This window comes from Sciurus carolinensis, chromosome 7 (genome assembly GCF_902686445.1).
Source record: "Sciurus carolinensis chromosome 7, mSciCar1.2, whole genome shotgun sequence".
NCBI lineage: Eukaryota > Metazoa > Chordata > Mammalia > Rodentia > Sciuridae > Sciurus > Sciurus carolinensis.
The window spans coordinates 119487663-119502055 of record NC_062219.1 but is presented as its reverse complement, the minus strand read 5'-3'; the positions used below and the strand labels follow the sequence as shown (position 1 = coordinate 119502055).

At 56.1% G+C, this 14393-nt stretch overlaps 1 protein-coding gene across 1 annotated transcript in view; it reads right to left on the bottom strand.

Annotated features, from left to right (window-relative positions):
- Positions 1-1519: 1519 nt before the first annotated feature.
- Positions 1520-14393, bottom strand: part of Tead3 (TEA domain transcription factor 3) — a 21386-nt gene continuing 8512 nt past the window's right edge. Inside the window, exons 3-15 of the mRNA XM_047559213.1 lie at positions 13114-13365; positions 11252-11316; positions 7644-7706; positions 7391-7453; positions 6674-6685; positions 5275-5412; positions 5139-5188; positions 4564-4625; positions 3869-4002; positions 3524-3697; positions 3201-3341; positions 2977-3129; positions 1520-2811 (exon numbers count right to left, since the gene is read on the bottom strand). Coding sequence (XP_047415169.1) covers positions 2698-2811; positions 2977-3129; positions 3201-3341; positions 3524-3697; positions 3869-4002; positions 4564-4625; positions 5139-5188; positions 5275-5412; positions 6674-6685; positions 7391-7453; positions 7644-7706; positions 11252-11316; positions 13114-13365 — 1421 coding nt within the window. The 3' untranslated portion in view covers positions 1520-2697. The remainder of the gene's footprint in view (positions 2812-2976; positions 3130-3200; positions 3342-3523; positions 3698-3868; positions 4003-4563; positions 4626-5138; positions 5189-5274; positions 5413-6673; positions 6686-7390; positions 7454-7643; positions 7707-11251; positions 11317-13113; positions 13366-14393) is intronic.

Sequence of the window (14393 nt, the reverse complement as noted above, 5' to 3'; positions counted from 1 at the left end):
CTGGACAGTGCTTTCCATGCTGATAGTTGCATGCCTTAGTATTACTGGTAGCTAGCTGTGTGTGGTTTGTCACCTTGGTGATGGGCAGTTGGGTACCACAAACTAGAGGGCATTCTTCCATCAGTCATGCAAGTCTTTAGATCTCATACCTAGAGTATGTGATAGTAGTGTGCTGACAAGATTGAAGCTTTTCAGATAACCTGAGGGGCAAAGCTGCTTCATGTATATAGAGTCCTTAGTATCATCTTTGTGGGTCTCATATTTTGAGTTCTAAATTGAAAGGTAAGGCCAGGAAAGTGTGGGACAACACAGAATTTTAGTTGCTGGGGTCCTGTTGATACTTTGTAGAGCAAGCAATGGGTGGAGTCAGGTTGTGGAAATTTCCAGACTCTCCCCAGGCAGGCTCAACCACTTCCCTGGCCTTGAGATATTTATTCCCTGTTAAAGTACTTGACTCCAGCACCCAGTGCTGGTGTAGAAATGCCTATGCTGGTTTGACCTTTGTCTTAGATCTGTTTCATTTAACTTTGGTAAACAGAATAACCAGTGCATCCTTAGGTGTGTGTGTGTGGTTTGGAGGAGACAGTCTCTTTAGGTTGCCAGACTGGCTTTGAACTCAAGGGCTTTAAATGATCCTCGGCCTCCTAAGTAGCTGGGACTAGCATGCACCATGCACCTGACCTGCTTAATATTGCTGAAGTTAATTCAAAGCATAAAATTGGTGCCTCAGTGTATAGTTGCCAAGATAAGTTTGTCACTGAACTGAAGGATGAGGTTTTCACCCAAGATTTTGCATTTTTGAGTAAGTTGTAACTCCTGCTTTCTGGTAAGATGGCTAGCTGGCTACAATGTAAAGGATGAGCAGTGAAGCTTGAAGTGACAGGTGCCAGGCACAGCCTCCTTCCTCTTCTGGCCACTAGCCAGGATTGTTGAACAGCATCCTCCATAAGCTAAGGAATGGGGAAAGCTAAAACTAGTTAGGACCCAGTTTATTGGGAGGGTGAAAGACTGCATACTAAAATAAGCTGTATATTAATATGTTAGTCATGACTAACTCTGGGAGTTAGAGTGAGGTGGTTTTCTTGGGGCCTTGTTTTCGAAATGTCCCATGATCTTCACAGTGGGGTTGTGGGTTAGTGCTTCAGGTAGAACGCAGTCCTCTGAAGGTAAGCTGTGGACTCCTCATGATGGTGAGGCTTCAGGCACTCAGTAGTCATTTCTTAGAGCCTAGATCTTGCACCCAGGGATGACTTTCACCCCTAGGCCTGGCATAGAGTGACCATGGTGCTGCCTAAATGAATCTCTGCCTCCAGGAGCCCCCAGGGACACTCCTCACTAGTGCAGTAGACCTGGCTCAGCTTAGAATCAACAAACAGGAATGCTGCTGTTGCCAGTCACTGGTTAAGCAAGGAATGCTTTTTAATCTGACCATCTATAAATTTTAGAGGTTGGACCAGAATGAGCTAGAAGGCCAGATTCTAGGGTAGATTAGTAAGGTCTGGAACCAACTGTTCACAACTGACCCACAAACAATAACTTTAATTTTTTTCTTTTTGAGCAGGAACTAGGCCTTGAGGGCCTTGCTCCAGCCCAGAGCCATGTTTATGATTTAACCCATCACAGCTGGATTTAAAAAATACACAAAAATATATATAATAAACATTATAAAACCTAGGTGGGATTTGGAGGTGGCCTGAGCAATATGCAAATTGTGAGGACTTTCAGGAAGCTTGGGCAAGGTGGGGTGGTGGTAAGGAAGGGGCACAGTACTTCATATGAAACTTATAAATACCCAGAGGTGGCTGGGGCACAGGCCGGCCAGCCCTCAGAGGCCTGGGTATAGGGAAGGGTAAACAGGACTGGGAAGCTGTGGCCCAGGACAGGGAAAAAGGTGGGAAAAATAAACCCAGGGTTAACCAAACCCTTCTGGACTGCCCAGAGGCTGGGGCGCCTTCCCCTGGCCCTACATCTGAGCCAGGGCTACCCTGGAGGGTGTATGGAGGGTCTGGTGCCACTGACTGGTTTGCAGACTGGAAGAATACCTAGGAGCCTCTGTGCTCCCCTGCCCTGTCCCAGCTGCTCCCCTGCAGTGGGGGAATGCTGGGAGCAGGTATTCTATCTGGGCCCCCAACCCAGCTCCTCTCCTCGTGCCTCTACAGCCCCCAGGAGGTGGTGTAAACCTGGGCTCTAGCTCTATCTGTCCCCCCAATGGGAGCTGCAGTACTTCACTGAAACTTGCTTTGCAGGGTCTGAGGATTACACAGGCCACATAGGGAGCCTGGCATCAGATCTGGCACACAGAAGATGCAAAGAAACATGGGTGGGCCTCTCTCAACCAGACCCCAACTTGATGGTCTTTCCCTGGATTCTGCAAGCCACCTCCCTGGGTCTAGCACATTCCCCTGGAGACTAGGAGCCACACACTGGAGCCTGAGGGTGTCTTCTATTCCCACAGAGCCAGGTGATGGTGGTCAGTGCCCTGGCCAAGCTGCCCCACTGCTGAGCCCTCCTCTTCTCCCACAATTAAAGCACAGAACAGTGGCAGGAGTGTGTGTGCCAGGGATGGGCAGGGAGGCCTCCTGGGTCCAGGGCCTGAGGCCTGGCAGGTGGAAGAGTCCTCAACCTGGACTCCCAGGGGTGCCAGGCAGGTGTGTGGAGAAGACGCTCATCTTGCATCCTTGAAGCACAGAGAACACCCTAGTCTTTGACAAGCTTATAGACGTGGTGCTGGGCCCCGTGCTCACTGGTGGAGACTTCAAAGACAAAAGCAATGACGAGCAGGGTTTCCTGGGAGTCTCGGCTTGTGACCACCTGGGGGGCAGGTAGGGCGACTCAGCAGGGCAGCCAGGGGCAGGGAAGCTAGGCAGGCCCTTCTGTGTGGGTCTGTCACATCTGAGCCACCATCCTGCTGTTCAACGTCAACACCCTGGCCCGTGGCCCTCCTGGGACGCCCCATGAGCCCTGCTGCCCACACACCTGCAGGATGGTGAAGTTCTCCAGGACACTGTTCATCATGTACTTCTCGGGCAGGTGCTTCAGCTTGTGGATGAAGTTGATCATGTACTCACACATGGGCGAGCGGTGGATGCGATACACGAAGCGGCCATTCTCCAGCCGGGCGTACTCCGTCTGGGAGGGCCAGAAGGCATCACCGGCCTGCCCACACTGGCCCACCCACCCTGGCCCCAGCCCCCACTCACCTCCACCTTCTCCACCACCTGCTTGCCAAAGGAGCACACCTTAGTGGACACGCTGATGGTCATGCTATCGGCAGAGCTGTACTGGGAGCTGACCCCATAGAAGGCTCCAGGGCCCTCCTGAATAGTACTGTTGAGGTCAGCCTGGGAGTGGGGTGGGGATGACGTCTTAGGTTCTGGCAGAGGCCAGAGGGAGCTGTCACACCCAAGGACCTGTCTCTAGCCCTCAGGCCACAGGAGAAGGCTGGGTTAGGGGGTCAGTTTAGAAAGCTGGACATCTGCTTGGGGTGAGGGCGCTGGGAGCAGAGAGGGACCAGGAGGCTCACCCAGAACTTGACAAGGAAGAAGGCATTGGGGGGCCCCTTCTCATAAAGCTCCTTCAGTCCGCCCTTTTTCTCAGGGAACTTGTCGTAGATCTGGCGCACGTCTACTGCCTCCAGGGGCGGGTCTGAGAAGGCAGGGTTCGTCTGGCCGATGTGCACAAACAGGTGTTTGCTGTACTGTGGGGAGGGCCCAGACGGGGTCAGGGGGCACTGAGCACACAGGCCCGGACAGGGGGACGCCTGTGGTGGTCAGACCCCCAAACTCATGATCCTGAGATGTGGTCCTGAATCACCCAGCCAGTCTTTCCACAATTGCACACATCATGACCCCCACCCCAAAACCGTTACCGTGTCGGGGTCTCGCTGCACCTCCATGAAGGCGGAATACTCGAGCAGCCGCAGCCGGGAGGAGGCGATGGTGCGGTCCTGCCACACAGGCACAGAGGCAGCAGCTGGGGGGAGCGGGGCCAGGGGCTCATAACCTGCGAGGTGGGATGGAGCCTCAGCTGCACGGGCACATGCACGTGATGACATACAAAGCTGCCTCTGCCTGCAAAGGGGCTCCATGCATATTAGCACATGGTGCCATCCAAGTGGGAACGCAGGCAGGATTCTGACGCCCCTGGTGGTGTCCTGTACAGTGCACGCCTGTATGACCACAAAAGGTAGCCCTTCCAGTGCACAACAAAGACACTTCTTCGTGTCACTATTCAAATAAACAAAGTGCAAAGAAGTAAAAAGAGAAAATAACTACCCAGAACCCCAACACCCAGAGAGGCGAAGATTCTGGTGTATTTGTTTCATGGGGAGTTCCGGCCACAGTACATCTATAAATGTAGCTGTGTAAACTGACTACATAGTGTTTTCTGCCAGAGTTCTGGAAGCAACATTGTATAAGTCCCAGTCTCCTGTAGCTGTGGTGCACCAGGGTTCAAAGACACACACACACACACACACACACACACACACAGGCACGCATGTGCATGCTGCACAGGGGCAGTGCCAAAAGGGGCGGTGGTGGGCAGCCTTGCAGGGTCACTTACTGCTGAGCGCGGGTGGTAGGGGTGGCTGGATGGGGTAGGCTGGCTGTGCGAAGGGCTTGATGCTGCGGACAGGTGCAGTGTAGTTAGAGACCCCACTTTGGTACCTCTCACCAGCCCCAGCCCCTCATCTGGGTCCCCAGTAGGAAGTCACCTAGTTCTGCTGAAACTCAGGAATGTCTGCTGACAAGTTAACACACAACCTTCTGTTTCTTTCACATTTTAACTTTTATGAAATCCTGCCGAGGCTTAACATTGATGGGCACATTTAAGGTCGCCTTTCCACCCCACCCCCACCCTGAAAAGCTGTTCATTAAACTGTGGGTGTGACTTACAATAAGTGTTGTAAGAAGCCCAGTATGCTTGACTGCCTGACTGACTCAGATGAACCCCGTCAAAAATAAACGAAGGGACGGACATAAGCAGATGACGGGGCTGCCGAATGCACAAGCCCAGGAGCAGAGACGGAGCCTGCTGCCGCCTTTGGCCCTTTAGTTTTGCATTCCAACTTTGCACAGCTGTGGCCAGAGCCCGGATGGGGGAGCCCGTGGCTGGCACGAGGGACCCGCAGTACTCACTCCTGAGAGGGTCCAGGCTGCTGTCCCAGGAGAGGGGGGCTGCTCCAGAACTGCAGATGGGACAAAGTCAGGGCCCTTCAGTACCCACGATGCCCCAAGGCACAGACACCCAGCCCCACCTCCCAGGACCCAGTACCCTTGAGGAAGTGGAGAAGACCGCCTGCGGCAGAGGGGAGGGCGGGCTGAACTTGTTCTGCAGGACGCTGGCGGAGACGATCTGGGCAGAGGACATGGACGCCATGCTCTGGAGGGCTTTGTCCTTGGAAACCTGGTCCTGGGAATTGGAGGATCGGAGTGAGACCTGCGTCAGGCCCCCCTGCCCAGAGGGCTCTGGGAGGCCAGGTGTGGACTCCAGTCTCAGCTCTGCCCTGTGGTCTTGGGAGTCTCTTCTCTGAGCCCAAATCTCCTGAGTGTACGTCAACTCCCTGACCACAATCCATAGTAAGAAGTAGCATTGCTTTATGCCACCACCCACTGGGGCTGTCCCTCAGTGTCCTCGGGGAATGGGATCCAAATGCTCGGGTGTTCAAATCCCTTAAGTAAGCCAGTACTGCATTTTCAAAGACCCTATACACATCCTTCTGGGTCCTTTCAATCATCTCCAGATTATTTATACTCAACATAATGCAAATTATATGCAAATTGTCCTCCCCCAAGAGACTGGGAGGATGGTGTGGGTACCAGTATACTTTCAGAGAGGTCTCCCCAAATTGTAGAGGCTGGCCTTGAACACCCTCCTGCCTCAGCCTCCTGAGTCGCTGGGATTACAAATGTGCGCCACTGCACCCAGCATAAATAATTTTTACACTAGAATATTTAGGGAATAATAGGAAGGAAAAGAGAACTGTAAGTGTTCAGTACAGACACGATTTTTTTCCAAATATTTTAAAATCTGAGGTTGATTGAATCCACAGCTTCAGAACCCATGGAAACAGAGGACTGTATCTATCAAAATATTTCCCCTTGTACACTGTACACTCTCATAATTTCTTTTCTTTTTCTTTCTTTCTTTTTTTTTTTTTTTTTTTTTTTTGGTGCTTGCAGATTTGAAACCAGGGCCTCATGCCTGCCAGGCAAGCACTTTACCACTGAGCCACATCCCCAGCCCCTACTCTCATAATTCCTATTTCTTTGGGGGTTCTCAAAGTATGACATGTGGGCGGCACCAGCATCACCAGGGAGCAGGTGAGAAAATTAAGCTTCAGGCCCCAGCACAGACCTAACAAATCGGAAACCCTGGGGGAGGCCCCAGAGATCCGCTTGGACAGGCCCTCCAGGTGACCTGCTCACACTGAAGCTTGAGAACAACTGGATTTCATTTTTTACAAATGCTGCTTGCAAACCTATTAAACTGATTTCATAATCCATAATTTGTTTTTTGGGTTTGTCTGCGGTGTTGAGGATTGGATCCTGGGCCTGGCGCGTGCTAGGCGAGCCTCTACCACCCAGCCACACCCCAAGTCCCCTGTGCTCTGTAATCTGAAAACTCCATCTGCAGCGCTCTAGACCCTCCCCGGGGAGGCGGTGCTACTTACCAGGTTCATGGCCTGTGAAGGAGAGGAGGACAGATTAGAAGCGACACAGTGACGGCTCTGTGGGGTGAGGGGACATGTCTCTTCACCTACCCACACCCAGTGCCCACCTGGCTGTCAGCTCCTGAGGAGCCCAGGGAAGCTTAGAGGCAGCTGTGGGCACTCCCCACCCCCCGGCAGAGTGCTTGCCCGCTGGGGGTGCCCTGGAAAGGGTAGGATGAAGGGGACACAAGCTGGCACACCCTGGATCTGTGTCCTCTGGAACTGTGCTCTAGGCACGGGAGCTGGGGGCAGGGAAGACCACACACAGGCAACCCGTGAGGCTGCCAAGGCCCAACTCCAAACCCAGACCCAGACCCTCAGCCACAGAGCAGCTGGGACTGTGAGGAAATGGCATGCCCACCTCCTTAGCCCTGCCAGCCAGCTCCCGCCAGCGCCTGCCCACTTAAAGTCCCCATGCAGTTAGCAAAGAGCAAGCAGAAGGAAGGAGAAAAGGAAACAGAGGAGAGATGGGCCTCAGAGGCCCCAGGCCGGTCTCCCTCTCCCTCACTGTTGGGCTGCCATCCCCACTGGGCTCCTGCTTGGTCTCCAGGGACGGTGGCCCCGTGAGGCCTGGAACAGCCTTCGGGCTCCCTGCTCACACTCGTGTTTCTGAGACCCTCTCTCAGCTCTCAGCCCCCTCCTAGGCAGGGCCAGGCCAAGGGACAGGAGGCCCCATACCTTCAACTTGGACTGAATCTCCCGAGATTTCCGCCTGGCTAGAACCTGCAAGTGGCTAGAGACCTGTAGAGAGAGTAGGAGAGAAAGAAAGAACGGAAAGAGAGGCGGGAACACAGCTTCAGCCAGAGAAGAGGCGCGGTGGGGCTGGAGAGCGCTGAGGCAGAGGCCCGGGCTGTGCAGAGTGGCAGAGGCGCTGTGAGGAGGGGCCACGGAGGGCCCGCGGCCCCAAGGCCCAGTCAGGCGCCCAACGTACCTTGATGCCAACCTGGTACTCCCGCACCTTCTTCCGAGCTAGGACCTGTATGTGGCTGGACACCTAGGGGCCGCCCCGCGTCCCACCAGAGAGGAAAACAGACAGTGAGGAGGCACAGCCAGGGGGTGGCCATGGGCAGGGAGCATCCCAGCCCTCATCTCTGGGGGACCAAATATAAATGGGGAAACTGCGGGCAGTCGACTCTTGGCACTGCTAATTCTGCTTGCTTCTTGGTCTTGTATTGATTAAGAGCCCACCATTTCTTCCAGGACCACCACGTTCAGTTATGAAGGTCGTTCACTGCACAAGAATATCTGGCCCAGAGGGTACCAGTGACAGCTGAAATCCAGTCCTGATACAGGGCTGCACCTAAATCAGAGGAAGGGTGTCTTTTCCCCTCTTTTTATCACTGGTGTCCTTAGAGGAGATACCTTTTTCTAACTGACCACAGAGGCTAGTGGCCATGATGCTCCAGCTAGTCACTGGATTATACACCAAGTCCTCCTGTCCACCACGACAGCTTGCTGGCCTATAAACTCAGCTTCTTCCCCTAACACACGTGCCTGCCCTCTCCTTGGACTAACATGCCAGCCGGGGTGGGGGGTTGGGGGGTACACAGTAAGTGCTCTTAATTGCACTTCTTCACCGCAACCTCCTTCCTGCAGCCTCTGAGGGCAACCCTGAGCTGATCGCGCTCTTGGTGTGCTCGTCCTGGGCTCGTGCGCCTGCGCAGCAGACGATGTTGTCAAGGAACTGACCCCGAGTCCCAGAGACTCACCCGCCACTGTCAGCCCCAGCACTCGCTATTGGCTGTTTTTGTTTTTTTTTTTTAGTTGTTAATGGATCTATTTTATTTATTTATATGTGGTGCTGAGGATGGAACCCAGTGCCTCGTGTACGCCAGGCAAGCGCTCCACCACTGAGCCACAACCCCAGCCCGGTGTAAAGAAAGTTTCTTGTCCTCTTTAGTCACAGCCTGCAAGTTACTCTGTATGCGGTGCTCACCAGCCCCCGCTGCTACTGGGTTAGGACCTCGGTGGCCTGATCCCGCTGTAGCACTTCATGCGGGAGTCAGACTCCCGGGCACAGAGAGGAAGGACCACGTTCTGCCTCAGCGCCGTGTACTAAGCACACGCACTATGGTTCTCAGCACTTTCCACACATGAATTCATCTGATCTTCACAGCAACGCTACTTCAGTCTCTGACAGATGATGAAACCAAAGCACAGAGGGGTTAAGCAACGTATCTAAGGACGCCCAGCTCCGTGCTAGTGCTGGGATTGGAACCCAGGATGCCTGACGCCCCAGCCCATTTGCTTCCCCACCAAGTTATTCTACCAGGAGCCCTCAGATCCTCAGGCACAGGGCACTGCCTCCAAATGGCCAGCTCTGTGACAGCTGGAAGTCACATGGGACTTGATCCCAATTTAATATTCAGCTGTCTGGTCAATATGGAGGCACTGCGCTTGCTATTAATTGCTGCATGTATCTGAAAAGAACTAAAATTGCATTTCTTTGCCAAAAAATCCCATCAGCTAGTTGGTCTTTGTCACACACAAACACATGGGCCATCCACATAACCGCAGGATGGGTCCCTTTTGAAGGGGACATTAGACACAAAACCCAGAGTCCTAACTGAAAATAAAGCAGGAGGGAGTCCCACTCTTGGACTTGGCATTGCCAGGCTTGCCCTCGGGGAGCGGGTGTGATGCTGCACCAGAATTCGAGACTGGGGACGTGTCCGTCTGATCGCTGTACCCCACCCCTGGGGCCTTTGGTCAAAGTGGCCGGGCTTAATGGTCCCCAGCCCCTTCTCTCTGAGAAACAGGTGAACGCGTCTGCTTTGGCTAAAGCAGGAGAGCACTCCCTTCCTGGCCCAGGATGGCTCTCTGTTTATAGTAACGACAGCCACAGTGACTGTAATAGCGGTGGCGGCAGCAAACGCTCACGGGCACTTCTGTTCCGGCACCTTCCACCGTCACTCACTTAAAGGCTGAAGCACTGAGGCTGGGAGGTGAACTGCGCACCCCCACCTGGCAGTGGAGCTGTTATTTGAACTGGGGGTCTGAGCCCGGAGTCCCTGTTCTTAACAAAGGGCACTACTCCTTCATGGGCCCAGGGACCAGGGTGGCGGCCACCGGCCGCGTCCCCAGTGCCTGCCTACACGGCAGCGTCTCAGAATGAGCTAAATGAATTCATGCTGCACAACACGAGGGGGGTCCAGGGAGGGCGCTTAGTAAATGGCGAGAACATGAGGTGTCATTTGCACCCCATGCTGGGCCTTCCCCTGGGGCTGGGGGTCGGGCAGGTCAGCCTTGTCACCTGCACACACAGGGACCCAGGGAGGTGGTGCATGGTCCAAATCCCTCCCAGACAGGGAGGGTGGGAGGCTGAAGGTCAGAGCTGGCCTCCATTCCTCCAGGTACCTGCCTCCAGCCCAGCCTCATTCCCAGGCACCCCAGATGCAACTCGGCCCAACCCATTGCCCTCTGGGTTTCCTGTACCACTCCCCTGCTCTCTCTGGACCAGAAGCCATCGCTGCTTCTCTCCATTCCCACCACCACCACCAGCTTTGTACAGGGCACCCTCCACCTCCAGGTCAGCCTCCCTGCCTCCCCCTGGCCCTCCCTAATCTGCTGCCCTCGCTGATCCAGGGCCCTCTTCCTCCACAGCTGCCACCCTGCACTCCCTGCTGTAAACCCGCCATGAGCCCCTGCTCCCCTGGGGGAGGCTGTGGCCCACACCTCCAGCTGCACAAGGGCCCCTCCCTCCTCCACACCACCCTGCCCCCCGTGGCTCCACCCTGTCCAGGAGGTGAATCCTGGATCCACCCCCAGCCTGGGGCCAGGTGACACGGAGGAAGTTCCTTAACTTCCCTGTGCCTCAGTTTCCTCATCCAAAATATGGAGACAATCACTGTGCCTACCTCCTAAGGTGGGGGAGAGGATTAAGTGAGTTGATATTAAATGAGCTCTGAGTGGGTTTAGGATTCTTATGATTATACTCAAGTGTCGCTAAACGACGGGAAAAGTTCTGAGAAGCGTGTCATTAGTGGCTTTGCCACGGCGCAAACATCAGCGTGTGCGGCCTGCCACGCACTAGGCTCGGTGGTGGAGACCGTCATGCCCGTGGTCCTCCATGGACCTCGGTGGCGCGGGACTGCACTGCAATCTGCACATCCAACTTGCCCAGTGGGGAAGGGTCCTTCCCTTCTTCTGACTACCACTTGTTTCTTCTTAAAAACGCAGCTCAGTGCCCCCTCCCCCAGGAGGCCCTCCTGCCCCCTCCCCCTGCCAGCTCTGGGTTAGATGCACATCTGCTCCTTGGGGCACTGCACACCCCTCCCTTGGCCAGGCCATCCTGCTCTGTACTTGTCCATCTGTCCGTCTCCCTGATGGTGGCTGGCCTACCCAGGCTGGGGACTTCTGTAGTCCCTGAACTATAGGTGAGGACCATGGGGCCAGGACCTGGGAGTGGGCATGTGAGGTCACAGGGGAGCAGCGATGAGGCATGCGGGGGTGGGCTGGGCAGGCCACTCTGCAGAGGTGGCAGCTTAGAAGAGGCCACAGAGGGGCGCAGTCTCGGGGGAGCTTGGCCTGTCTCTGTACCTGTTTTCGTGTCCGCGTCTTTCCCGTCCTCAATTTAATGTAGCGTGCAATCAGCTCATTTCGGCCTAGATGAGGGTGAGAGAGAAAATGAGGAGAAGGAAGAGGGCAGAGCCGGAGTTGGAGGTCCCGCCCCACAGGGACCCTCCCCTACGGTCTCCACTCTGTCCCCAAGCTGCACAAGTCGGCAGGCGGGCAGGTGAATGTGGATGGGGAGGCCCAGGTGCTGGGCCTGGGGGGCTGCTCATCAGGAGAGGTGGGAGTGGGGGTTTTAGAGGAGGTGGCCCTGACAGGTGTCCCTGCAGACACCTGGGGCAGGTGTGTGGCAGGACAGCCAGACAGTGGGGTCCAGGAGGCCTGGCCCTGTGTGGCACCCGTCACTCACAGCCTGGAGTACTGCTTCCCTCCTGGGTCACCAGCTTGGAAGCTGAGCGTTCATATCTGGAAGTGGAGGGGGTTGACCCGTGTATGAGCCAGTGTGCCCCAGGGGTGCACACCTCAGCGCACGCCTCCATCCTCACCCCTAAGAGAGCTAGGCTGGGTTCCAGCCTCACTCTGTCCTGGTCTTGGGGAACCCTGGACGAGTCTCTTCCCTTCTTTCGTGAGGGAAGACCAGGAAAACAGGAAGGAAGGAGTAGGTGTATCCATCACGTCTCCCACACTGACAACCTGTGTGGAGGTGTCACTGTGTGTCACCATGTCCTTGTGGCTGCCATCCATCACAGGTTGCCGTCTCCTGCCCCATAAGAGAGTGCCCAGCTGCCTGAAAGCCTTGTGGGGTCCCTGCTCAGCCCCCAAGAACCCTGGGGAACGAGGCCCTGTGCAGGGGGCTCTTGGACACACAGTCGGGTGTGTGCCAGCATCCACGGGACCTCTACCCCCAAATCCATGCCCACTGTCCCCCAACCCCTTGGCCTCCCCAGAATGGCCACATTCTCCAAATTCCTCTCCCATGACAGAGCCATCCCCAGGAGCTCCGCCCATCACCCAGCCCCTCTCCACCCCACTCCCTCGGCCCTGTCTAAAAATACCCTGTGGGGCTGCCCCAGCCATCTGGGAGGTGGCAGTGGGGGCAGGCGCCCCCGCCCTACAGAAGGCACCCTGGAACATCTGCCTGCGCCAAGAGTGGGTGTGGGTGCTGAGGCCAAGCGGGGCATGGGGGTGGGACGGAGGGACGGGACAGGTCTGCTCTTTCCCGCGCTGCCAAGGTCCTGATGTTGGGAGGGGGCTAGGGGCTTGCCTCCTCAGCCACAGGCTGTTGGGAGGGCTGGGGCAGCTGGCATGGGACCAGGCCGGGAAGGCTCGGGCTATTCCAGAGAAGGCAGTTCTGGAAGCTCCCTCTGGTGCCCTGCGGGACAGGGATGCTGTCTTCTGGAGGCAGCAAGATGGCAGAAGAGGCCAGAAAACCCGGAGGGGCTGGTGTCTGAAGAACTGAAAAGCCCCCAGTCCCCCCAGCACAGGCCTGGTTCACAACATGACCTTGCACCCCACCCTGGCCGGAGCCTGCAAAACCACATGGCAGGCCTCACCCCTGAGGCCTCCTTCCCACACCCTCCCAGGGCAGGGACCCTCTCCCAGGCCTGGTCTGGAGCACGCTGGACTGACCCAGTTTCCTGGGCCCACTGAGTCACCCCGAAACCTCCAGGCCGGCAGCGGGAGGAGAGGCGGAGCAGGCGGGGTGAGGTGTGGGCTGCGGACGGGCCGCCCGGCGGGTTTGAAGAGGCCCCAGACACGCAGGCTGCACGCCCAGACTCGCCGGCCGCCTGCCCGGCCTCCAGGACTTCCCCAACTGGTTGGGTGAGGGGCAGAGAGCAGGGGGCGGGGCCAGGGTGGCCAGTCCAGTGTCCCGCGCCTGCCGCACGCACCGTACATCTTGCCCTCGTCCGACAGGATGATCTTGCGCCGGCCGCAGGGTGGGTAGATGGCCAGGGCCTCCTGGAAGCTCTGCTCGATGTCTGGGCTCCACACGCCCTCGGCATCGTTGTCCAGCCCCTTGTCCAGGCCCTCGGGCCCATCTTCCCGGGCCTCCCCGGGGCTGCTGCTGGCATTCCAGCTGTTGGACGCTATTGTGCTGGTTGCTCTGGGCTCTGGGTCTGAGCCCACCGGGCAGCCTGAGCCTGGGGGGCAGAGGCAGAAGGGTTAGTGCCAAGGTCCTTCTGACCACAGCCATCTCCCATCCCCCAGTCACCGTTTCTGGACCTTTGACCCCACCCCAGGGCAGGTGCTCCCAAGTGCTCCAAAGTGGGATGAAGGTAACCAGAGGTTATGCTTCTTTAGAGCTGTGTGAACTTGGACAAGCTACTTTACCTCTCTGAGCCTTTATCCTGTAAAATGAGGAAAGGACCTTCTTAGGGGGGTTGTAAGGGTTAAAATTTAAATGAGATAATGACAAAGTACCATGCCTGGCTCAGAACACTCAAGAAATAGTACTGGTGGTGACCAATAACAGCAACAGTGATCACAATGCCATACACCTGCTTTTGTGTACCACTTGCATGGGGGAAGCCCTTTCATATGCATTCAGTCAGAACCAAGTCAGGGAAGGGGCTATGGGAGCAACGCTAAGGAAAACAGGCTCCCAAGTCAAATGGCTGCCAAGGCACCAAGGTGAGCGGCTAGGAGGGACACAAGGGACAGGGTAAGGGCTTCCTGCAGCTCACAGGGGCACTGTGGCTCTCACCCAGCAGAGGAAGATCCCACCAGGGAACTCACCCCTCATTCTTGCCCGAGCATCAGTGCAGCCCTGCTGAGGAACACTCGTGGGATAAGGAGGGTCCCTGACCTGGGAAAGGAATGGCTACACCTTCCCTAAATAGATAACTAAGGAGAACCCTGCCAACGAACCCAAATGCAGGGCAGGAAATGCCCCAGGAACTCCAAGAGGAGAGCACTGCTGGCTGATGAGGGAACCGCCGAGAAGGTGCCCGGTCAACAGCCAGGCTCAACCCCACCCGCTCCTCCATCCCACTTCCTGCTCCCTCACCTCCACGGCCCCACGGCAGCCCATAAACCACCCACACGCCTCCCCTGTCCTGGCCCACAGAACAGATGGGCCAGGGCTCTGTAAACTGAGTTCCGGGCAGTTGCCAGGCTGGGTTATTAATTCAGAGCACACCCAGTCAGTTCCCCCAACACCCGAGACTCC